The 25036-nt window shown below is 48.4% G+C and overlaps 2 protein-coding genes across 2 annotated transcripts in view; one reads left to right on the forward strand and one right to left on the reverse strand.

Annotated features, from left to right (window-relative positions):
* Positions 1–6903: 6903 nt before the first annotated feature.
* PPP2R1A (protein phosphatase 2 scaffold subunit Aalpha) overlaps positions 6904–25036 on the reverse strand; it is a 33542-nt gene continuing 15409 nt past the window's right edge. Inside the window, exons 3-15 of the mRNA XM_012462228.3 lie at positions 22079–22179; positions 21252–21484; positions 19924–20071; positions 19645–19800; positions 18090–18204; positions 17909–17979; positions 17333–17467; positions 13284–13457; positions 12905–12965; positions 12024–12178; positions 10935–11077; positions 7511–7602; positions 6904–7354 (exon numbers count right to left, since the gene is read on the reverse strand). Coding sequence (XP_012317651.3) covers positions 7338–7354; positions 7511–7602; positions 10935–11077; positions 12024–12178; positions 12905–12965; positions 13284–13457; positions 17333–17467; positions 17909–17979; positions 18090–18204; positions 19645–19800; positions 19924–20071; positions 21252–21484; positions 22079–22179 — 1601 coding nt within the window. The 3' untranslated portion in view covers positions 6904–7337. The remainder of the gene's footprint in view (positions 7355–7510; positions 7603–10934; positions 11078–12023; positions 12179–12904; positions 12966–13283; positions 13458–17332; positions 17468–17908; positions 17980–18089; positions 18205–19644; positions 19801–19923; positions 20072–21251; positions 21485–22078; positions 22180–25036) is intronic.
* Positions 15064–25036, forward strand: part of LOC105723807 (zinc finger protein 577) — a 330132-nt gene continuing 320159 nt past the window's right edge. The window contains exon 1 of the mRNA XM_064380972.1: positions 15064–15131. The gene's annotated coding sequence lies outside the window, so the exon portion shown is untranslated. The remainder of the gene's footprint in view (positions 15132–25036) is intronic.

Genomic DNA, 25036 nt, shown 5'->3' on the forward strand with positions numbered 1-25036 from the left:
TCTGAGGCAGTTGGATCACGAGGTCAAGAGTTCAAGATCAGCCTGGCCAACCTGATGAAACCCTGTCTCTACTAAAAAATACAAAAATTAGCTGGGTGCGGTGGTGCATACCTGTAGTCCCAGCTACTTGGGAGGCTGAGACACGAGAATCACTTGAACCCAGGAGGAAAAGGTTGCAATGAGCTGAGATGGTGCCACTGCACTCCAGCCTGGGCAACAGAGCAAGACTGCCTCAAAACAACAAAAAACAAACAAAAAACCCTCTGCTTTTGATTTTTGACAGTTTATTATGTCTTGCTGTAGTCTTATCTGAATTTAAACTAGAGATCTTTAAGCTTCCTACATACTAGACATTTATGTATTTTCCCAGATATGGATATTTTTGGCTACTATTTCTTTAAATAAGTTTTCTATACCCTTCTCTCTCTTTTCCTTCCTGAAATCCTATAATGGGAACTTAGCTGTTTTGATGCTGTCCCATACATCCTGATGACTTTCTTTTTAATATTCGTCTTTCTTCTCCACCGAGCATGTGTTTTCAAATAACCTATCTTCAAGTTCACAAATTCTCTCTTCTGCTTGTCCAATACTGTTGCTACCCCTCTCGATTGCTTTTCTCGTTTCACACACTGGCTTTTTCAGCTCCACAATTTCTGGTTTTGATTAGGTCAGAGTATACATAGATATCTAACAGACGAAGCAGTACAGCTGGCATCTGGGTTACACACAGAATAGCAGGGGAGTTATTAGTGTAGCAAAGAATGATGAGAGAATCATGGAACGTAAGGAGGCCTAGGAAAGATCAAGTGGGGTCAGGACAGGTGGTAGTGAACCCATGCCCAAAGAGTTAAATAAACCAGTGACTGACACAAATTATTAATTTACAGAACAGCATGTAAGAAACAACTTCCAGGGCCGGGCGCGGTGGCTCACGCCTGTAATCCCAGCACTTTGGGAGGCCGAGGCGGGTGGATCACGAGGTCAAGAGATCGAGACCATCCTGGTCAACATGGTGAAACCTCGTCTCTATTAAAAATACAAAAAATTAGCTGGGCATGGTGGCGCGTGCCTGTAATCCCAGCTACTCGGGAGGCTGAGGCAGGAGAATTGCCTGAACCCAGGAGGCGGAGGTTGCGGTGAGCCGAGATCGCGCCATTGCACTCCAGCCTGGGTAACAAGAGCGAAACTCCGTCTCAAAAAAAAAAAAAGAAACAACTTCCTGAAATCCTCAAACTCCCTCTACAAAACTGGCCAAAATTGGTTGAAACCAATATAGCCAAATGGAGTTTGCACAGAGCAAGCATGCTGATGTCACGGCCTGAATTTGCACACCATGTTTCATACTAACTCCTGTAAATTTGCATGATGCATAAGGAGACATGAAGAGAACTGTGCATGCCTGAAGACTTTCCAGAACTCTCCTTTCCTTGTACTAATGACCTGAGAACCCCAGAATCCACCTCCTAAACGTTTTATAATTAAATCACTGCCTTAAAGTCAGCACAGAGACAAATTTGAGTTTGATTCGTCTTGTCAGTCAACTTACAATAAAAAGCTTTTCTTGGGAGGCCAAGGCGGGTGGATCACGAGGTCAAGAGATCGAGACCATACTGGTCAACATGGTGAAACCCCGTCTCTACTAATACAAAAAATTAGCTGGGCATGGTGGCGCGTGCCTGTAATCGCAGCTACTCAGGAGGTTGAGGCAGGAGAATTGCCTGAACCCAGGAGGCGGAGGTTGCGGTGAGCCGAGATCGCGCCATTGCACTCCAGCCTGGGTAACAAAAGCGAAACTCTGTCTCAAAAAAAAAAAAAAAAAAAAAAAAGCTTTTCTTTCTCAAAAACCTGGTGTCAAGATACTGGTTTCTAGTGCCTCACGGAGAGAGCTCCTTTTGCTTGCTAACAGTAGTATCAATTAGACCAGATGGTCTAACAGGGGCTGCAAGTTCATGTTCTCTTAGTGCCTTTTCCCACCCTTAAGAATCCTTTGGGACTGTTCCATTGATGTGTGACGCAAGCTCGCTGTGAACATGCTGAGAATTCTCAATGCCAGGCTGCCCAAGGCCACAGTGAGCTTCAGAAAAGGAACTATTCATTTGTTCTGAAGAGACTTTGTGACTCAGGACTGAGCTCAATCTAAATGACATGCAGCATTGATTTCATTTTCCACTTACTATGTAGTCTAGGGGTCCTCCTGTTTCTCTGCTGCCTAGAGATCAATTCATTTTTATCATTTGGGAAAATCAGCGACACACATCAGGTAAGCGGAGCCTAGACCCAGCGTCCAGTATCCTGCCCTTCGCCTGCTGCTCTTCCCACTGTCTAAATCAGTTACACTAGCACAGAGACACAGTTACATGCAGACTCTCGGGAGATACCAGCTCATGAGCCCTTGAAGAGAGCAGTTTGAGCATGAAGAGAACAGAGTGAGGGCTAGGGCTGGGGGTTCTGCCCAAAGTTCATCATCTACCTGTGTGGTGGCTAGCTCCTGGGAAAATCCCAGGGTATTTCTGTGGCCATGGAGATTACTAAGAGAGGGCAGGATCCCTGCAGAACGGTGTCTCCTGGACACTTGTTTAAAATTTCCCTTTTCATGTGAAGGTCTCTAGACCAAGCGTGATAGGGCTGATCTGGAGACCAACATGGATGCTGTGAAAGCCTCTGATCACATAGGAGAATAAGCTCTGGGCTCAGGAAGCAGAATCCTATCTGACAGAGCTCCATGCTCCTGGAGATGAGATTCTGTACCCTTCCCCAGCAGAAGACCACAGACTGAATAATCAATTGAGAACTGCAAGTCTTTTAGTTTCCTAAGTAAGAAAAGAAAAAAAAGTATTCATCCATGTTAAGAGTAACAGCAGCTACTTCAGAATTGCTTCAACTCAGGAGGCAGAGGCTGCAGTGAGCAGAGATCGCACCATTGCACTCCAGCCTGCATGACAGAGCAAGACTTCATCTCAAAAAATAAACAAAAAATAAAATAAAGCTACAAAATATATGAAAAAACAGAACATATGAAACAAAATATATGCACAAAATATATTTAAAAAAGAGAAGCCGGGGGGGGGATAGTGGGGGGGGTGGGGAGTTGGGGAGGGATAGCATGGGGAGAAATGCCAGATATAGGTGAAGGGGAGGGAGGCAGCAAATCATACTGCCACGTATGCACCTATGCAACAACCTTGCATGTTTTTCACATGTACCCCAAAACCTAAAATGCAATTAAAAAAAAAAAAAAAAAAGAGAGAAGCAACAGTAAAGGAACACAGACCTGAATTAACAGAAAGCCAGAGTATTCATGAATAATAAACATCTGCCATTTGACTAGAGAAAAAGTGAGATTGGAGTTCTGGCCCCTCATTCTTATTTTTCAGCATCAGGGAAGGTCCATTCTCCCTACTGCTCTAGAATATGCACAGGGTAGAGGGACAGCAGGGTGGTGGCTGAGGCTAAGCCCAAGCTAAGGGGTCAGTGGGGAGCAGATTCCTGCCCCTCAGCTTCTGTCAGGAAAGGCATGTGCTCTTGGGGGCAGAGAGCAGTGATTCCCCATGAAAACTTGGGGTCTCAGTTTCCCTTCACTCCTCTAAGGTCTGGGAAGGACCCAATTAACTAACCCAAACTTCCAGTTCCACTTTGTGACATGTGAAGCTACTAGTCTCTTACCCTTCCTGGAGGCTGACTGGGAAACATCCAGCCCTATGAAGCCTGCAACCCCCCACCACCTCGCAGCTCTGTATGGTAAGACATCAAGGGAGCAGGGGAAGGAATACTGAATCAGGGCCTGGCACTGAATCTTCACTGGATTTTCTTTTTGACAAGTTGCTAAATGAGGATGATTGATTGATTGATTGAAGATAGTCTCGCTCTGTCGCCCAGGCTGGAGTAGAGTGGCACAATCTCAGCTAACTGCAACCTCTACCTCCCCGGTTCAAGCAATCCTCTTTCCTCAGCCTCCTGAGTAGCTGAGATTACAGGTGCACTCCACCACATCCAGCTAATTTTTTCATATTTTTAGTAGGGATGGGATTTCACCGCATTGGTCAGGCTGGTCTCGAACTCCTGACCTCAGGTGATCCACCCACCTTGGCCTCCCAAAATGGTGGGATTATAGGTGTGAGTCACTGTGCCCAGCCTATTTTTTTTTTTTTTCATTTTTTGTAGAGATGAGGTCTAAGTTGCCCAGGCTGGTCTCGAACTCCTGACCTCAGGTGATCCACCCACCTCAGCCTCCTAAAGTGGTGGGATTATAGGTGTGAGTCACTGTACCGTCTATTTTTTTTTTTTTTTAATTTATTTTCATTTTTTGTAGAGACGAGGTCTAAGTTGCCCAGGCTGGTCTTTTACTCCTGGGCTCAGAGCTGATGCCACCAGCTTGAGTAAATGAACCTGGTGTCGTCCTTCCCTCCAGGCCTGATGACCACATGCAGGATCTTGTCTGTGCCCTGCAGTTCGCTCCTCAGGGCTGAGGCACCACCTTGTGATCCTCATCTGCCTGGGGAAGCCATGGTAATTCTCTTCCAGCGACAACCACAGCTCAAGCACCACAGGCAGATTCTGCACCTTGAGTGGAAGGCGAGGTGATTCTACGCGTGCCCCTAGGTGTTAGCCAGAGGCACCAAATGACTCAGCAACCTCATCTGCATTCAGATGCCTGGGTCAAAGCAGTGGAAGTAAAACAGCCAAAGAAGTGCAGTCGTCACAAAAGGAGACAACATTTGTGTGTGGGCTCCCGGGAACAGTGCTGTGGAAGGAACCATTAGAGACAACCAGTAACTGCTGGGATTTAGGCTGAAAGAGGAACAAGTAGGCCAGTGTAGTATGTCCTGGCTGCACAGTCTCTCCACCCTGACCCAGCTCCAGCATCAAAGGCTTCCAGAGGTAACCTTCAGCTCCTACAGAGAGGGCCAGGTGTATGGAGCAAACACGCCTGCAACCTGGGAGATGAGGAACTGCTCCTAACAATGGACTTAATAACACCTGACTGGATTCTCCCAACTTGAAGCTCATAGAAGCTGAGTTACCTCAGTCCCCTTCTGAGAGCACTCCCTCAGTAAGATACTTGAACAAGAGTCTCCACTCAGGCTCTGCTTCTAGGGCACATAACCCAAGGCACCAGGCAACTCCTGGTTAACTCAGCATTCTCCGCTGGGGTTCAATACCTGTCATACTCACTCCTGTGGTCTAAGAGTATCACCTCGTTACCCAGCCCATCCTGGGTATCTGGCACACCTCCATCTCCTGTAATGATCCCCATTCCATCACTCACCCAATCCTGCAGCCTCAACACATCCCTGAGACTCATCTACATATGCACACCCAATTCTACATCCCACCTCTGAGCCAGAGCGCATCCTCAGCCCTGCAACCAGGCAGCATTAACCTCACTCTCAATAGAGAAAAACTAGGTGAAAGTGTTTAAGGCAGGACTTGTCAAACTTCAGTGTGCAGATGAACCTGGGCATCCTGTAAAAATGAAGGCTCTGACAGCAGGTCTAGGCAGGGGCAAAAGGGTGTGCACTTCTAACAAGCTGCTGGGCCACTGCACTCTTGTTGCAGTGGACCAGCAGTTATCCACGGGAAGTCCAAGGTTTAATGTCGGACTTGGGTGTTTGCCTACACGTGTGTTCTCATTTCTAGAGCAGTGGTTCTCAACTGGGAGACAGTTTATCACCCAGGGCATAAATGGAAATGTCTAAGGATGCTTTTTGGTGTCCTTCAGCCTCATCCCCCAGGGCACAATGAGGTCTAACAAGAGTAGGGATGTGCTAATAGGAGGGCTGAGTTGGTAAAATCACCTTGTCACTCAAAGGCACATTTCTCTTCTACCACCTGTGCCAAGATGTGCTCAAGCTTCACATCCTCTGCGAAACTCTTCCATGCAGACACCACCAGTCCTACTCCAGGGTGCTCTGGGCCCTTCTCTGCATGTTAGAATTCAGGTCACCTTCAAGTGACGAAATCCCAAACGAACAGGCACTTGACCAGTTTAACTCTCCCAGGTGACAATACTGGCATGTCTCTTCACAGCCTCAGGCAGCCAGGCTCCCTCCATCTTGTCCTGACTACTTGACTTTCACTCCTAAGATCATTTTCTGGCCCAACGTGGCAGCTCCTTCTCCAGCCATCTGGTCCATGTTCCAGACTACAAGAAGGAGGGAAGGAGCTCCCCTCTTAAGAACACTTCCTAGAAGCTGCACATACCAGTTCTGTTCAGCATCTTTTTGGCTTAAATTTCGTCACAATATCACAATTTCAGGAAGCACTAGGAAAATACCTTGAATCCACGTAGTCATGTGCCCAGCTAAAAATCAGAGCTTCTCTATTAAGAAGGGGAGAATAGATACTGAGAGACAACTCGTCTATCTTGCCATAGTTTGCTCCCTAGTACAGTCCTGATTATTCTGAGACCTCCTGGGGACAGGGTCCAAGCTCAAGTCTTCTTCAAGAACACAGGAAATGGCCCACGGGTTTCTCGGGCACCGTACGGCTTACTCTTAACTGCTTCTCATGTTGTGTGCTGTTACACACTTTCCAGGATGCTAATTCACTTAGTCCTCGCCACCCACCCTGCCATCTAGGTACTACTGTCACACGTCTATTAACTGAAGGAGCCACAGTTTGGACCCAGGCAGCCTGGTTCCAAGGCACCTGCTCTTAACCCCCCAAATACTCGGCCAACATCTGTGAAACCGAACTGCAATACAGGACACCAGGCTGAGCAGCTCGTGGACTCTCTACCCCACAGGCCAGTGGCACTCCTTGGGGGAGGGGGTCCCCAGATAATCCTTTTGGGACATAGGGGTATAATGCGTCCTGTAACAAGATCTTCCCCAGAGAGAAGGGCAGACGGTATGGCCCTGGGGTGGTGCCCCCTCCTCCATGCTGATGACTAAGAGGACCGACTATTTCTAGACCTTTATTTCTCTGTGAAAAGGGGTAAAATAAAAGGAATAAAATAAAAATGGCACAGTTGACACAAAAACAAACCACTGAGGGCGAGGACGGGAGGTGGAGAAGTAGATGGGGGGGGTTCCCATAACAGCAGCAGGATCCAGTGCCCCGGGATGCTCACATCTCTCCCCAGCGTGGGTGGAGCAGCCCCTTCCTCCCAGGGTCGCTGTCCTGTCGAACCCCGTGCTCCCTCAGCCCGCTGGGAGGTGGACAGTGAGACATCTTCCTAGGCTGGGGAGAGGAGAAACCGTGCTAGAGGAAGGGGCCTGGGGTCAGACCATGCACAGGGAGTGACAGCCAAAGGCCCCCCAGTGTCTCCCCAAAGAGGGATCTGGGGGGTATTGGAGGGTAGACACCAGAGGCCAGTGTTTGCTCCGCTTCCAGCATCAGGCGAGTGACAGAACTGGGAAAACAGGAACAGGCAAGAATCAGAACCGTAGCCCTCTCTCTGGTCACAATGACATAATACCGCCCCCTCCCAGAAGCTGCTGCCCACAGGCCTAGCCCTTGTCCTTGAAGTCCACCCTCTGGCTAGGGCTCTGCACTTTCTAGGTCTTACCAGTCAGAGCCTCCTGGGCAAAGTATTTGACATCCACGTCCTGGTCCTGGGTCAGCTTCTCTAGGATGGGCTTGACTTCACTCTGTAGGGTGCTGGAAAGCGAAAGGAGACAGGGAGAGAGAGGGTGAGCCAGGCTAGATTGGGGCAACAGGTGGGCACGGGGCTCTTGAGCAACAGGGTGTATACAGACATGGACACACCAAACCCAAGGTGGGAGGAGTCTCAAGAATCCAGGACACACACAGGAATTAGAAGTCTCTGATCACTGCACAGGAGGGTAACCACAGTTAACAGTAATATGCTGTATATTTCAAAATAGCTATAAGAGAAGATTTTGAATGTTCTCATCACAAAGGGGTAAACGTTTAAAGTGACATGCTAATTACCCTAATTTGATCACTGCACATTTGCACACATTACTGAAACACTACTATACCCCTATAAATATGTGTAATTATGTGTCAATTAAAAGTAAGAGCAGGCCAGGTGCGGTGCCTCACACCTGTAATCCCAGCACTTTGGGAGGCTGAGGCGGGTGGATCCTCTGAGGTCTGGAGTTCGAGACTAGTCTGGTCAACATGGTGAAACCCTGTCTACTAAAAATACAAAATTAGCCAGGTGTGGTGGCGCGTGCCTGTGACCCCAGCTACATGGGAGGCTGATGTAGGAGAATTGCTGGAGCCTCGGAGGTTGCGGTGAGCCAAGATCATGCCATTGCACTCCAGCCTGGGCAACAAGAGCAAAACTCTGTCTCAAAAAAACAAAAACAAACAAACAATAAAATCAAGACCGGGTGCGGTGGCTCACGCCTGTAATCCTAGCACTTTGGAGGCCAAGGTAGGCAGATTGCTTGAGGCCAGGAGTTCGAGACCAGCCTGGACAACATGGCAAAACCCCTGTCTCTACTGAAAGTACAAAAATTAGCCAAGCATGGTGTTGCACACCTGTAATACCAGCTACTTGAGAGGCTGAGGCATAAGAATTGCCTGAACCCAAGAGGCAGAGGTTGCAATGAGCCAAGATTACACAACTGCACTCCAGCCTGAGCGACAGAACGAGACTCTGTCTCAAATGAAAACCAGACAAACTGCAAAAAACCAACCAACTAACCAATCAGCCCATGACTTTGAAGGTCAGAAGTATGAAAAACAAGAACAGACTTCTCTGGGACCCCAAAGAGGGAGATCAGAGCAGGCTGGGAAAGTAGAACTGAATCAAAGAACCCCCATGTCTCTGAGGCCAGACAAATGGATATCCTTCATTGATTTCACACATATTCACTGAGACTGACCATGTGTTAGGAGTGAATACAGAGCTAAATCACTCGATTCCTGCCCATGTGGCACCCAGGCCAGGAGGAAGAGAGAGATCAAACTGGTATGTAAGAGGGGAATGGCAAGTGGCCCCAAAGGGGAAGTTCCTGGTCCTCCTGGAGCCCAGATGAGGCATCCACTCTCATCTATGGGGTCCAGGGAAATCCGCCTGCACTGAGAGTCAACTGAAATGGAGGAGGACTTTGTAAAGAAACTAAAGGTGAGGCTGTGTCCTGGATCAGATACAGAGAAATCAGAAGTGCAGGCTTTGTGGGTCCCCCACTTTCAGTTGACAGACAGCACCCTGTTCTCCCCAAATAACCACTATCCTTCCTTCCATCATCTAGATTCCTTCATTCTGCTTGTTTCTGAACTTGACATAAAATGGTGTGTTCTTGGGTTTGGCTTCTCACTCAACATGGTATTTGTGAGTCATCTGTGTTGCTGCTTACAGCAGGCATTTGCTTTTTCACTGCTGAATAGTTTTCCATTGTACAAATAAACTAAAGTTTATCTACTCTACTGCTGACAGACATGGAGGCTGTTTCCGTTTTTACGGCTGCTATGAATAAAGCTACCATGAACATTCTTCTGACAGAAATAAGCACTCATTTCTCCTGGATAGAGACCCAGGAGTGGAAGAGCTGTTTCACAGTGTGTTTGTATAACTAGCTTCACCAAATCCCACTCGAGTTCCACTCCAGTTTTCCGAGTGATCAAACCCTAACTGTGCAGCCCCAGCTGCAATCGATGAGAGTTCCAGCTATTCTATGTCTTCACCAACATTTGCACCACTGAGTCTTTTTCCATTGCTGGCTGTTCTGGGAGGCGTGCAGTGATATGTCATTGAGTTTTAATTTGCATTTTCCTGAAGGCTAATGATGCTGAACACCTTGTCATATGCTTACTGGCTATGTGGAGATCCTTTTTCAAGTGCCTATTCTAGTTTTTTTGCCCATCTCTTTCTTGGGGTTTCCTTGTCCCACCTGATTCGTAGACAGGTATTCTGGATGAGTGCTTTCTCAGAAACATATATTGCAGACATCTTTCTCCAGTCAGGGGCTTGCATTTTACTCTCAAAATCTTGTCTTTTGAGAAATAGTTCTACATTTTACAGAAGGCCAACTTATCCATCACTTCCTCTGGTTTGCTATTTAACAAATCTGTGCCTATGCTAAGTCATGAAGATATTTTCCTACATTTTCTTCTAGGTGCTTTGTTTTTAAAATCTTTCTGGTAATGGTCTGTCATCTCAAATTAATTTGTTTATGCATTAAGACTTTATTCCTACATGGATATCAAATTGATGCAGCTATGTTTTTAAAAAACATACATTTCTTCACTGAACCACAGAGGTGCCTGCTGTTAGACATACATGGAACTGTTTCCGTGCCTTTGATTCCATTCTGTTGGGCTATTTAAATATTCTTGTGTTCACATCTATTTTAATTACTGTGGAGTCGTAAGTCTTGGTGTCTGGTAGTATAAATCATCCAACTTTGTTCATTAGAATTGTCAATCTTCCACTGAAGAACCTGTCGAGATTGAATGGGCTTATACTGAATCTAAAGACAAGTTCAGGGAACTTTCCCATCCATGTACAGGTGTGTGTCACCACATTGGCTAATATTTTGTTATTTTTAATGGAGACGGGGTTTCGCCATGTTGGCCAGGGTCGTCGTGAACTCCTGACCTCAAGTGATCCGTCTGCCTTGGCCAGGTCTGCTTTAATTTCTCACAGCAATGTTTCACAGTTTATACTGGAGGTGTTACATATACATCTTTCACTAAATTTATTCCTATTTGATATTTTTGGTGCAATTATGAATTATACACATACTTACATATAAAATATTAGGTGATTTCATTTTCTACTAACTTGTTACTAGTATACAGGACTGCTATCCCATCACCCCCTCTTTCTATTTCATTCTGTGATGTTCATTCTACAGTTGAGAAAACAGACCTTGAGAAGGGAAGGGAGCCAAGGTCACACAGCAACCAAAGAGTGGTGCCAGGCATCTGACCCTCGGCTCTACCTTCCAAGGTCCAAGATAAAGGTGCCCAAAAACAAGCCCCTGCCAGTGTGTGTGGGAGTATCCAGACCTCACCTGTTGTCCAGGATGGGCCCTATCTTCTGCAGAGACTTGGCCACGTTGAAGCGAACATTGGCAACCGGGTCCCCAGCCATACGCAGGACCGTGGGCAGCATATGCTTCGTGGTAATGTCCTGCCCACAGACCTCAGACAGCACCTGGGGGCCAGTGAATGGCAGGGGTGAGTATGCAAAGGTCCTGGGTAACTCTCATTTCCCACTTCCTCTGACCAGGCCACTTTGGTGATCATGAAGCCCTACAGAGGCTGAGCAATACGGGAACTCAGTCCAGTGTCAGAGGAGTGGATCTCCCAACTCCACTAACACCATCCTAACACATTTTCATTCTGCAATGTCCCAGTTTCCCTGTCCTCAGGCTTCCCTTAATTATTCTGGAGATGAACCTTAATTACGAAGCCCTAGGATTCCTCCTTAGAACAGCGACCTCCGGAGTGTGGTGTGGGAAGAAATGATCAGAACACTTAGCTGTATTTATTTTTAAATCCCATCCTTTAATTTCTAGCACTGTGTATAAGTAAAGAAGTACATGAGATAATTATAACTGTAGGAAAAGCAAACAGGAGCACTTCCTATCTGTAGCATAACGGTTCTAAGCCCTGTGCATGTACAACCTGATTAATCTTCACACTCCTCAGCCTGTGATTACCAGTATGAATCCTTTATGAAGCATCAAGTGGTTAGGTAACTATCCAAGGTCCACAGCTAATATATGGCAGTGCCAGAATTTAAAACTAGGTCTGATCTAGAATCTGTACACTCACCCACCATACCAATAGAGACACACTTCTCAGGGAAGGAGAGGGGTGCTTATAAAGCTTAAGACCACTGCTCCAACAGGTCAAGTCTCCCAGGCCCTGCATCCCTCACCATCCACACCCTCAATCCCAGAGGCCCTATGTCCCTAACCCTGGAAGCCCCACCCCCTGGCCTGCAGTTCCCCCAAAGACTCATCTCTGAATAGAAGATCCCCTCCATGTCTCCATTCCCAAGCCAGGTATCTCCCTTGGGGAGCCCTCTACTGTCTTTCCTCTCCCAGGCACTCCAGTTCCTTAGGGTTGGGCCAGGAGGCAGGTGGGGGGCTCACATTGATGCAGAAGAGCGTAGTCATGCGGTGTAGGTAGTTGGGGTCTCCGGACATGGCCAAGACCTTGGGGATGATCGTGGCATGGGCCCACTCCTTCCCAAACTTTTCCACAAGCTTCTTCAGGTTGCTGGTGGCTGCCTCACGGATGGCATATACTGCAGAAGGGTGAGGGTGAGAGAGACAGGGATTTGGAGGTGAAGAACTGACTGGGCAAGATGTACGTCACACTCACCACGGCTTACGAAGCAGCCCCTAGGTGCCAGGCCACATGTGAGCCAAAGAGAGAAAAAAGGGCTTACAATGTGCTATATCTAATAACTGTTTTTTCTTACAGTAACATTTCAACCCCTCCAGGAGGTAGGTTCCACTACTGGCCTCATTTTACAAGTGGGCAAACTGAGGCTGCACCAAGTGATTTGCCTAAATTATGTGGTACTTACTACTTCAAACAGAGCCCCAGAGATAAATATCATCTTTTATTTTTTACCTCTCTTAGTATAAACAATGAGCAATTTTCGCAATGGCCCTGAGGGATCAGAATAAGAAGTTTCAAAGAATGAGCGTGAGGCTCATTCAAAGACGGCAAGTGACTTGCTTTAGTTGTGACAGTCACAAGGGCAGGATTCAAAACCATGGTCTGGCTGCTCAGTGGTCCTCTGGCTCTCCACTATACCAGGCAACCCTGGGTGATGTTTCATCCTCCTCCCACTCAACACTTCTCCAGGACTCTAACAAGTAACGAGCTGGTCCATGTGAGCATCCAGTGACACAGGGAGTGATTCCAGCCTCCTCCACTGCCCGCTGTAACCCCAGCCCCAACCAATCCACCCATCCTTTCTAGAGCTCCCATCTCCTCTTGCTGCTCCTATGGAGGTACTCACCATGATCCACAAGCCAGGCCATGCACAAGGAGTTAAGTTTCTCATCAAAGAACTCCACTCCCTACAAGAGAAACCAAGGTAAGGGTTCCAGGGAGAGCAGACAGGGAGAGCTGCCAGCCACACCCCAGGGAACCTAAGTTCACCCCAGAAAGACTGGACAGCTCTCAACTTCATCTGAGGTGCTCCTTTCCCTCCTCTCTCTTATTGAATCCAATTTACCTTTTAAGGCCCTATTTCCTGGGTCCCTTCCTTTGACTCCCCAGGCAGTTGTCACAGCCTCCACTAAGCCTTCAAAGCCCCCCGTTTCCCCATCACATCCCTGAACAAACCGCACCTCCCCTGAGGCAGCACTGCCTGGCTCCCAGGCCTCCTTACTCACCAGCTGTCCAGCCAGCAGGGGCATGTACTCGATGATGGCCAGCCGCACTCGCCACTTGGCATCCTCAGCCAGCTCCACAATGGCAGGGAGCAGGGACTGGGACAGCTGTCGGATGCCAATCACCTCGTTCACACAGTCCAGGTTGGAGATGATGTTCAGCCGTACCTCAGGGCACTGAGGAGAGGAAAGAAGGATTCTGAGAGAATGCCATGCACACAGCGACCCACGACAGGATGGAAAGAGCTCAGCTGCATCAACTTGGTATAATGGACATTTCCTGAGGGCCTACACCTGCCCAAGCCCAGCTCCCAGTCCTGGGGACACAATAAAGGCACACAAAAAGCAGCAGGGATCACTGAGGTAAGCAGATTTTTAAACCTTACAATAGTATCACAAGAAATGTTTATCCATTTTGAAAGGACTTAAATACAGCACCCTGGAAAAAATAGGCAGACGTGATTCTTCTAATCCTAGTTCTGCTGCTTGTTAACAAGGGTTCCTTTCTGGATATCACTCCACAACATGGGAGAGGGAAGGGAAGAAAACTATTTCCTTATTAAAACTATTCTAGTCTAAGAAAATGAGTGAGCACTGAAATGAATCAATAAATCAAGTAACAAGGCTGGCAGGCCTGGCCTGTTCAAACCCTGCACATTCCGAAGATAGGACTGGCCCTTGCCCAGCTCCTGTCCTGGGTGTGTGGGCCTCAAGGTGCTGAATGCGTGAGAAGAGAAGGTTCAGAGAATACACCTTACCCATTTAAAAAGGCTTCTTTTTGGTGCACCAAGAAAAAAGTATCCTTTTTCATTTAGGCAAGTTTATAAATTCTGGTGAGAGTCAAAATGTGAAATACAAAGTTTATAAATCTAAAATGGAAGTCCCAAATGTAAGTCAGATGAATTCCTCACACTAAGAAAACCATGCTGGTTCTTTTCTTCTCGTAAGAAGCTGCCCTGAGACAGGCTGGCTGCCAGCACGTGATTACCATGTAGTGCTTGCTGAAGGTGAAACTGGAGCAAAACACGCTTCAATTCTAGCGTACTTGCAGCAGGTATGGGCTTGCCTTCACACTGGGCTGAGCCTGGATCCTTCCCTGATGCCAGAGGCAAAATGCTCTCGAAAACGCTGGAGAGGTGTGAAATGACATAGCAGACAACTTGAGGGGCTCTCACCTGCCAACTTATGCCATTAAAGCATCAAAATAAATAAAAATTGTATTTATAATATCTATAAAAATGATTATAAAAGAAAATACGTGCACGTGAAGCATAACTCAGATATATTACTTAAGTCATAAAATTTGTCATGAACATTAATGATAATTTAAACTTTCAGCAACTGATGTAAATAACTGATTAAAAATACTATACTGTAAGCTGGGTGTGGTGGCTCCTGTCTGTAATCCCAGCACTTTGGGCCGGGGCCATGGCTGAGGCGGGCAGATCATCTGAGGTCAAGAGTTCAAGACCAGCCTGACCAACATGAAGAAATCCTGTCTCTAATAAAAATACAAAATTAGCCAGGCGTGGTGGCCCATGCCTGTAATCCCAGCTATTGAGGAGGCTGAGGAAGGAGAATCAATTGCACCCCAGAGGTGGGGGTTGTGGTAAGCCAAGATCATGCCATTGCACTCCAGTCTGGGCAGTAAGAAGAAAACTCCGTCTCAATTAAAAAAAAAAAAACCCACACTGTTAATCACCCATTAATAGGGAAAAACCCACAACAAAAAATATATTAAAAATAGCACATTCGGCCGGGCGCGGTGGCTCACGCCTGTAATCCCAGCACTTTGGGAGGCCGAGGCGGGTGGATCACGAGGTCAAGAGATCGAGACCATCCTGGTCAACAAGACGAAACCCTGTCTCTACTAAAATACAAAAAATTAGCTGGGCACGGTGGCGCGTGCCTGTAATCCCAGCTACTCAGGAGGCTGAGGCAGGAGAATTGGCTGAACCCAGGAGGCGGAGGTTGCGGTGAGCCGAGATCGCGCCATTGCACTCCAGCCTGGGTAACAAGAGCGAAAACTCCGACTCACAAAAAAAAAAAAAAAAAAAAAAAATAGCACATTCTTTTCATTTTTCTTTTTTAAGATGGGGTTTCACCATGTTGGTCAGGCTGGTCTTGAACTCTCAACCTCAGGTGATCCGCCCGCCTTGGCCTCCAAAGTGCTTGGATTATAGGCGTGAGCCACCACGCCTGGCTGCACATTCTTTTCAATGTATCAAAAAATTGACTGTAATTCTGGGGCTAAGAGATTATTCCACTGTAGCAGAAGTGAATAACATAACTTTTCGGGGCATGGGGGACTGAAATGTGATGCAATACTTTCTGTTAACAGTATTTCCTCCAACTTCCTAGCACACTGTGAGTGCGCCTGTGTACGGAAAAGAAAGAAGGGGATGAGGAAGAGACAAGGATTGAGGCCTTTGGGAACAAAGACGTCATATTCCAACAAACAATTGCACCATCTGCCCAGTTTTTCACTACCAAGGCAAAAACCACCATGTGGTCCCTCTGCCTCCTGAACAATCTTGAATCCTTCCGTATCACTGCAGCCTTATCTCTACATACCCCTCAGTCTAGCCTCAGTCTTCCAGACTCCCACAGCAGCCTCTGGTTTGGTCTTCCTACATTTCTGCCGGCCACCTCACTTTAATCTTTCCTTCACATAAGCCTCAGGGTGCCTTCTAACACAAACTGTATTCTGGCTCCTGCACTTGCCCACAGTCAAGTCCAAATTCCTTCCCTAGTGGTCACCCCAATGATCTCTCCAGTCATTACCAAGCACCTCCCCTCATCCTCTGTAATCCAGGTAACCTGAACTGCTAGATGTGGTCATGTGACCCTCCCTGGCCAATGGGTGTATGGGGTACAAGCACACGTGAGGAATCTTGTCCTTCAGAGAACTGGGCCTGCTGTTGTCTGTGCCTGACCCCTCCATGCCTGCTAAGATGCTAAAAACTGAAGCAGTTGCCTGAGACTCAGAGACAGTTGAGGTCAGCAGGGCTAACCCACAGTGTAGGCCCACCTAGACTGTTATGAGAGAGAAAAAAAAATCCTCCATCTAACTTAAGCCAGAATGTATTCTGGGGTCTCCATTACAGCACCTTAGCCTAAACCCTAAAAAACATGAACTCGTCTATAACAGCACCTGTAACACCTTAAGGGCATCATGGGATTGCCTGAGTGTCTCCACTGCCAGTCTCTGAAGGCTTTTGAGGATCAAAACTGTCTCCTATTAGGCTGGGTGTGGCAGTTCACGCCTGTAATCTCAGGCCTTTGGAAGCCAAGGAAGGAGAATTGCTCGAGAACAAGATACCAAGACCAACATGGGCAACACAGCAAGACTTCTGTCTCTACAGAAAATTTTTAAAAAATTATCTAAGCATGGTGGCTCTTGTCTGTAAGTAGTCCCAGCTACCTGGGAGGCTAAGATGGGAGGATCACTTGAGCCTGGAAGGTGAAGGCTGCAGTGGATCACGACCGCACCACTGCGCTACAGTGCAGACAAGAGAGCAAAACCCTATCTCGAAACATAAATAATTTTTTTAGAGACAGAGTCTTGCTCTGACATCCAGGCTGGAGCGCAGTGGTGCAAAACTGGCTCATTGCAACCTCTGCCTCCTGAGTTCAAGTGATTCTCCTGCCTCAGCCTCCCAAGTAGCCGAGATTACAGGCACCCACCACCACACCTAGCTAATTTTTGCATTTTTAGTAGAGACAGGGTTTCAACATGTTGGCCAGGCTGGTCTCGAACTCCTGACCTCAGGTGATCTACCACCTTGGCATCCCATAGTGCTGGGATTACAGGCATAAGTGATCATGCCCGGCCATAAATAAACTTTTTTTAAAATTTCGACTTTATTTTTCATATCCTTAATGCCCAGGAAAGGACTCATGCAGAGTGCCTGGAGGAATGCATGCATGAACACACGGCTATGCCCACAAACATGCAACTCAGCAAAGATCTGGATGTCTGTCCAGCCCCAGGGCAAGGCTCTTCACCTGTTCCCTCCTCAAACCCAGAGCTGAGATCCTGGCACCCTTACCTCATCCTTCAGCTGAGCCAGGAAGAGGGGCAAGAGGTGCTCGATGGTGTTGTCTTTGCCCAGGATGGGAGAGAGGCCCATGATGACAGAGGCCAGGGCTGACTTGACATGTTGGTTGGCATCGGACACCAGCTCCTGGGAGAGAGAAGGGGTAGGCACAGGGTCAGGGCAACCCCTGCAGCAGCAAGTGGCCAAGCGGATGCCAACTCCTAAGAGACAATAACCTGCTTCTGCCCCTCTCATTCACGGAGCAGGGGATGGCTTAGGGTACAGGGAAATCACTGTTCCTTATGTGTATTACCTGCTTAGAGTTCAGTGACCCCTGCTCTCAGCAGCCCCCACTCCAACACCAAACCCCTGTGAATGAGAGGACTCAGTGACCTCTGAGGTTCTAGAAAGTACTCCCAACTCTAAGGCTGGCCCCACACTGCAGTCAGGACCCCTAACTGCTTAAAATCCAAGAGCTGCCTGGTCCCAGAGGGCTGGGAACCTGGTCTGCAGCTGACTATCCCCAAAGCCTTGTCTCCAGCCCCTTTTTGAGATCCCCTTGGTTCCTCCCATTAAACTCTCTGTTACCTTGATGCAGGGCAAGATCTGGGACATGATCACATTCTCCCGACAGTCAGCTGAGAGGTTTTCACAGAACTCTGTGGGCAGGGAGAGGGAGGCAAAGGGAAGTGAGACCCGACGTTCTAGCTCCACCTCCAGCCCCTTGGACACCCACCCGACTTGCTGTGTTCTGGCTGCCAGCACCAACCTTTGACCTTGTGGGAGGCTGCGGCCCTCACCTCAGCCTCACAGTCCTTCATCAAGTTCTGGAAGGCAGGGACCAGGTCTGTCTTGGTGATCTCAGGCCCCACCGCTTTCTGGAGCTGCAGACAGGAAGGAGGAGGTGGAGAGTGAGAAAGCCTGGCAGGTACTCTGGGCTAAGGCAGCCAAAATCAAAGTGAAGGCACCAGAATTAGAGGCCAGAGCGTGGGCCTTGGAAGCACAGCTAAGATCTAATCCAAGCGCCAAGTCCAGCCCCAGGGCAAGGCTCTTCACCTCGCTGAGCCTCTTTTTCTTCAGAAGAAAAATGAGGACTGCAAGGGCACCTACATCATAGTGTCAGCATTAAAAATAACAGATTTCCATATTGTTCAGGCTACTGGGGTCGGGTTTTCTGTTACCTAATCCGAAAACATTCTAATGACATCGTGACTGCAACTTTTTGATTTATATATGGCTGTATTTCTTAAAGATCTGTTACCAGAAACACGCATTACTTTTGAAATGAAAATAAAACAATAGGCCAAGCGCGGTGGCTCACCCCTATAATCCCAGCACTTTGGGAAGCAGAGGTGGGCAGATTTCTTGGGTCCAGGAGATCAAGACCAGCCCAGGCACACAGTGAAACCCTGACTCCACGAAAAAATACAAAAATTAGCCAGGTGTGGGGGTGGGCACCTGTAGTCCTAGCTACTCAGGAGGCTGAGGTGGGAGGATCACCTAAGCCCAGCAGGTCAAGGCTGCAGTGAGCTGTGATTGTAGCACTGCACTCCAGCCTGGGTGACAGTGTGAGACCCTGTCTCAAAATAAAAATAAAACAATAAAGATTGATGAGGAAGAAGGCATCCCCATCTTCTTTATAGGGCCAGGTGTGGTGGCTCACACCTGTAATCTCAGCACTTTGGGAGGCCGAGGCGGGCAGATCACTTGAGGTCAGGAGTTCAAACCAGCCTGGCTAACATGGTGAATCCCCATCTCTACTAAAAATACAAAACCTAGCCGGGTGTTGTGGTGGGCACCTGTAATCCCAGTCTCTCAGGAGACTGAGGCAGGAGAGTTGCTTGAACCCGGGAAGGGAGAAGTTGCAGTGAGCCAAGATTGCACCACCATACTCCAGCCTGAAAAACGGCACTTTAGCCTGGGCGACAGAATAAGACATGTCTCGGAAAAAAAAAACAAAAAACAAAAACAAAAAAACCCCCAACTTTTTGGGCTTTGTCTCTCCCTTTGTGAAAGGAGAGTCTGATTATGTCAAGAACACCCCACATGTGCGACCCTTCTCTGCTCCTGTGGCACTTTCCTCCACAGTCTTAACTTAGCCTCAGAATCCTTCTCAAGGCAGTACTCCCAGTTGCCACATCAATCAACCAGGATTGGCACGTGAAACGAGATGCAATTAGATGATCATAGAGATCTTATTGCTCAAACGCCCAATGATTCTGTTTTCTAATGGAAAACCTCAGCTCCTATATGCTTCCCTTCTGAGGGTGTCAGTGTCTTCACTGACAATGTCAGGGGGACAATGTCAACAGTCACTCATGTACCTCTGTGAACTTGTCGGCCACCATGTAGCGGACGCGCCAGGACTTGTCCTCAGCGGCCTGGCGCAGAGTGGGCATCACCAGGGCCTCCAGATCTTCCTGGGGCAGGAGTTGGGCGATGTTCACGCACGCCTCCACTGCCAGCAGCCGCACCGAGTCCTGGGGAGAGGAGAGGAGCAGGGGGAGGGCAGCAGACGCCTTGCTGGGCTCTGGGATTCTCCTTCAGGGGCAGGGTCCATCAGAAGGATGGGAGAGCAAAGACGGCCATGGAGCAAAACCCACCTGCTCGTCAGAGGCCAGGTTGGAGAACATGGGGATGATCTCACTCTTGACGTTGTCCAGCTCCAGCACCTTGGCAAACTCCCCCAGCTTGGAGGCTGCGGCCCGCCGCACCATGGGGGTGTCATCTGAGCACAGGTTCCGGAAGTACCTGGGAGTTGGGGATGGGGATCCTGAGGCAGCAGACAGCATGCCAGAGGAGAGCAAGCATAGACTCTGCAGTCGTGTGGGTCCAGGCTTTAGCTGAATAACCTTAGGCAAGTGATGACCCCCTCTCTGTCTTCCCAGCCCTATGAAATGGAGCTGACAGTAACACTACCTACCCCACAGGTCCTCATGAGGTTTAAATGGGATAATATGTGTGAGACGCTTTGCAGACTGCACATAATAAATCTAGTCAATGTTGATGATTACATTATCATGACCATAAAAACTGCTTAACCAACAGGCCAGGCACGGTGGCTCATACCTGTAATCTGAACACTTTGGGAGACTGAGGCAGGAGGATTGCTTGAGCCCAGGAGTTCAAGACCAGCCTGAGCAACATAGTGAGACCCCATCTCTATGAAAAATAACAAATGAGCCCAGCGTGATAGTGCACACCTGTGGTCCCAGCTACATGAGAGGCTCAGGCAGGAGGAATGCTTGAGCCCAGGAGGTTGAAGCTGCAGTGAGCTATGACTGCACTACTGCACTTCAGCCTGGATGACCAGGAGAGATCCTATCTCAAAAAGCAAAACAAAAAACTGCTTAACTAAGAGGCTGGTTTAGAGCCACAGAAAGGCTTTATTTCTCAGCAGCAACTGCTACAGTCAGAAATGGTGGGAGCCGGTGTAAGTATCTAAGCATGTGTACAGCTGTAAACCATAGTTCTGGAATGAGTCATGGCTCAGGCCCGGGCTTGATGGTCAACTGTCTGGAAAGTAGAGGAGCAGGAGGCTGAAAACTGAGGTGGTTTATCTGCCAAAGGCACTGGACCTGGGACAGGCTGGAGACACCATCAGATGTGATTTGCTGAGTTTATTTCAGATTTTGCACTAAGCACTTTATATGTGGTAATTCTTTTAAATCCTCACATTAACCAGTGAGAAGGAGGAACTGTCATCTTCTCATTTCCCAAGTAAGCGAGGGGCAGAGGTGGTAAACTGACACCCGGCTGTGTCCAGAGACCAACTCTTGAGGACGTGGCCTATTGGGTAGGAAGCAGGAGTGGGAGAGGAGAGAGTTCGGGGCATTTGAGCCCCAGGTAGATCAAAAGGAGCCTGAGGCTTTAGAGAAGGGGACCAAGCTGAGCGGGGAGGCTGGAGCTTCCAAGGGGGGCAGAGACTCACTGTCGAAGTTCTGCCTTAACAGCACTGGACACTCGGGGGTAGCAGACAGAGAAGAGGCCACAGGCCGAGGTTCGGGAAGTAAACCAGTCGCCGCCCGCCAGCCGCTTCACCAGCGGCACGAAGTGCGCCTCCAGGTCAGAGGGCGAGTGCTCGTGTGAAATGGCCCGTAAGGACTCCACTGCCTTGTCCCGCACCACCGTCTCCTCCACGGTGGCCAGCGACTCCAGGGGCGGCTGTGGTGAGAATGCGAAGTCATTGGACAGCTCCTTCTCCACCATCCCCAGTCCTGGAGCCCCATCCTGCACACCCTCGTGGGCTCATCTCCTCAAAGAAACCTCCCCCATTACCCATCCTGGCCTTCATTAAAATAGCATTTAAAAATGGTTGCAGTGAAGGATTCAAAGAAAAAAGGTAGTATTATGCCAGCCAGTAGATGGTCTCTGTCAGTGTGCCTTCCACAAGGGTTCTTATCTAGGGGTCCTTGAAGGAGTTTCACTGGGGCCCATGAATCTTACACATGTCACTTTCTGAGGAGAAAATTCTTAGATCCTCAAAGTGCAATTTTCATCACTGATCATATGTGGAATCCCAGGTGAAGCCTGGCACGGGGCACCTACCTGACCACTAAACAGTAAGGATGACAACTGCACCCTGAGTTTACGATATTAAAAGCCGCTACTGACTTGGATTAAAGCGGATGTCCATGGCCCATCTGTTCTGACGTGATCCCCATGCTCTCCAACACGCTCCCCTCCCTGCCTTAGGCTGGCGGGACCATGGGCCTGACCCTAAGGGGTGGGCAAGAGGACTTCCTGCCTTCCACTCACCAGCAGGCAGTGCACGTATTCTGGGCCTCCCACCAGGGTAGTGAAGGTTCCCAGCTGTTCTGCCAGGGCGAGGAGGACCTCATCTTCATCATAGATGGTATCTGTGGAACCAAGCAAGACAGACTCAGTGACTGTCCCATCCCAACTCTGACCCCAGCCCAAGTTCAGAACGCACGGACTCCACTCTGCTTCCTCAGGCTGTCAGCACTCATTTTCCCCATCCACCCACTTGCTCCCCACCCTCCACCTGGGCTGACACAGAGATCAAGGCACAGACTTGGCTGCAATGACAGAGCCCTAAGTCCTGCTTCTGCCCTCTACTAGGTGTGGAACACTGACTGAGTGATTCCACCTGAGTCCCAGCTTCTGCATCTGTAAAATGGTGTTCATCATCCCTCCCTCTTAGTGAGGATACAGTGAGGGGCAAATAAGACCAGGTGCATAAAGCCCAGAGCAAGGTAAACGAGAGCTGTTTTTTGGTCCAGCTTCTCCCCTCAGCACTGTTCTCTCTGCCAGAAATTTCTTTTTATCCTTGGAGATTCAGTTTAGCTACCCCTTCTTGGAAGAATTCCAAGATGTCCGCTAGAACACCTTCTCTGGGCTCACTCTCCTCCTCCCATGCCACCTTTACCAGATCCTTAACATAGGCTACAATCAGCGAGCACAGTACTTGCTGCTGTCTGTGCCCCAGTTCCTACCAGAGCTGAGCACAGACAGACAGCAATTTAGGTTTGCTGAAAGAATGAATGATATGTGAAGGGAAAATCTATTCTGTCCCTAATGCCTAAATCCAAAGGCCTCTCTCTTAAACTCCATCCTCGCATCTCTGAGGCAGTGGGAACTGCTCATCTCTGTATAGCAGAAGATGCTAATATCCCTGGCATCTATTAGCACTTAAACCTCCTGTGTTTAAGTTGAGTATGTGGCAATCCAGCAACCAACTACATTTCCCAGGTGCCCCTGCAGTTGGCAAGGCCATGTGACCCTGCTCTGGCCAATGGGATGTGACTGTAAGTGGTGCGTTCAACTTCTGGGTCACCTCCTTACCACAACCATCTCATTTAAGTAGTCATTATCATCATCCCCATTTTATGGTGGGTTCAAGTCTTGCTCTACTGTGGGCTGCTTATACAGCAATTCACTTCCCCTCTCTGAGCCTTTCTCATCCCCCAAATCACAACAGGGTTGGTTTTTACTTCATAGGGTTGTTCTGAGACTAACAGGAAATAAATGCTTTCAGTGAAAAGCTCAGCACGGGGCCCAGTAGGAGGGTTAGCATCTCTGCCTCTTCCTTCAATCAACAAATTCTCGCCAATATGACTCTGGCTACACTGTTCTTAGGCTCGTTCCCAGTCTCAGTTCCCCTGGATCCCTCTGCATGCAGTTAAAACCACCCTCCCTGTTTTCTTTGTCTCCCGGAGACCTTATGCACATCCACAGACTCAATTCTTATTCTCCAGTCTAGACCTCGGAGCCAACCAATGCTGCTGAGGCCAAAAACCTGGGAACTGCCAGCACCTTGTCTTACCACCAATCCACACAGAACTGTCCTCCTTGGAAGGGCTGGCAGCTCCTCCTGAGCCAGGCCTGTCAACCCTCCCAACCTAAGGTCACTCTGACCATCTCTAGCTGTCACCTGGGAGACTGCAATAGCTTCCTACCTGGTTTTCCTGCTTCCACCTTGCCCCTACACCATCTGATCTCCTAGAACCCAGAATGACTCTTTCAGGTGTAAAAGAAATCCCGACACTCTCCCACTTCAATCTGCCAATGGTTTCTAAGAAATCTGATTTCACATGTGGTCACTGTTCTTCTCCAACCTCACCCTCCCTTAACAACCTTGGTCAGCCCATGACTACCTCACTGTTGTTCTTCCAACACGCTGAGCACACATCTGCCTCTCCGCACAGCCTGAAATGCTCTTCCCACAGAGTTCCACATGGCCGGTGCCTCCATTCCACTCAGGACTCTTGCCAAAGGTCATACCTCTAGAAGATCTGCTCTGACCCTGGTTTAATATCCTTCACCATCTCTCTCCCATCTCACTTCTCTCTCTGGCCTCATCACGCACTATCTATTACATCTCGCTGGTCTCCCCTGTCTGGAATGAAAGCTCTGTGAGGACAGAAACTGTGTACGGTTTGTCCTGCATAGCCAGACTAACACACAGCCCACAGTGGACAAATAACCAACCCTGCCAGCACCTTTATCTTGGACTTCGACCATCTGCAAGCCAAACAAAGAGGTCTTGGGAGAAAGTGAATGAGCTGACACCATGATCTCAGACTTCCAGCCTCTGGAACTGTGAGAAAAATTTCTATTGTTGAAGGTAGCCAGTCTGTGGTATTTTGGCCCTAACAAACTAATATCATATAAGCTCCTGGAAAAACCTACAGGCTTCAAGAGTGTCCGGATAGTGAAACAAGTGGAGGTTCTTGGAGGGTGGTGTGCTCTGGGAGGGGAAGCTCCACGGCCTTTCCCCCCATACCTCACTCTATGCATCTCTTCATCTGTATCCTTTGCAATATCCTTTACAATAAACCGGTAAATGTGTTTCCCTAAGTTCTGTGAGCTGCTTCAGCAAATTAATCAAACCCAAAGAGGGGGTCACAGGAACCCCAACTTGAAGCTGGTCAGTCAGAAGTTCCAAAGGATCTGTGACTGGTGGGTGGGGTTGGAGACAGTCTTGGGGACTGGGCCATCAGTCTTAGGGTAGACAGTGTCAGAACTGAATTAAAAGAAAACCAGCTGGTGTCCACCGCTTAGTTTGTGAGGAAAAACCCCACACAAATGGTCACAAAAGTCATGTTCTGTGTTATGACTGCTGTGGTGTGAAAGTAGCAGAGGAAAGACAGAGTTTTCTCTGCACACCCTGAGTGTTCGGTGCTGCTCTTATCAGGCTCCTTTACGGATAAGGGAAATGAGGCTAAGGGAGGTGGGGTGACCTACTCAGCTCTT

Source organism: Aotus nancymaae, unplaced genomic scaffold (genome assembly GCF_030222135.1).
Source record: "Aotus nancymaae isolate 86718 unplaced genomic scaffold, 86718_ANA_hifiasm-v0.15.2.pri h1tg000028l, whole genome shotgun sequence".
Classification (NCBI taxonomy): Eukaryota; Metazoa; Chordata; class Mammalia; order Primates; family Aotidae; genus Aotus; species Aotus nancymaae.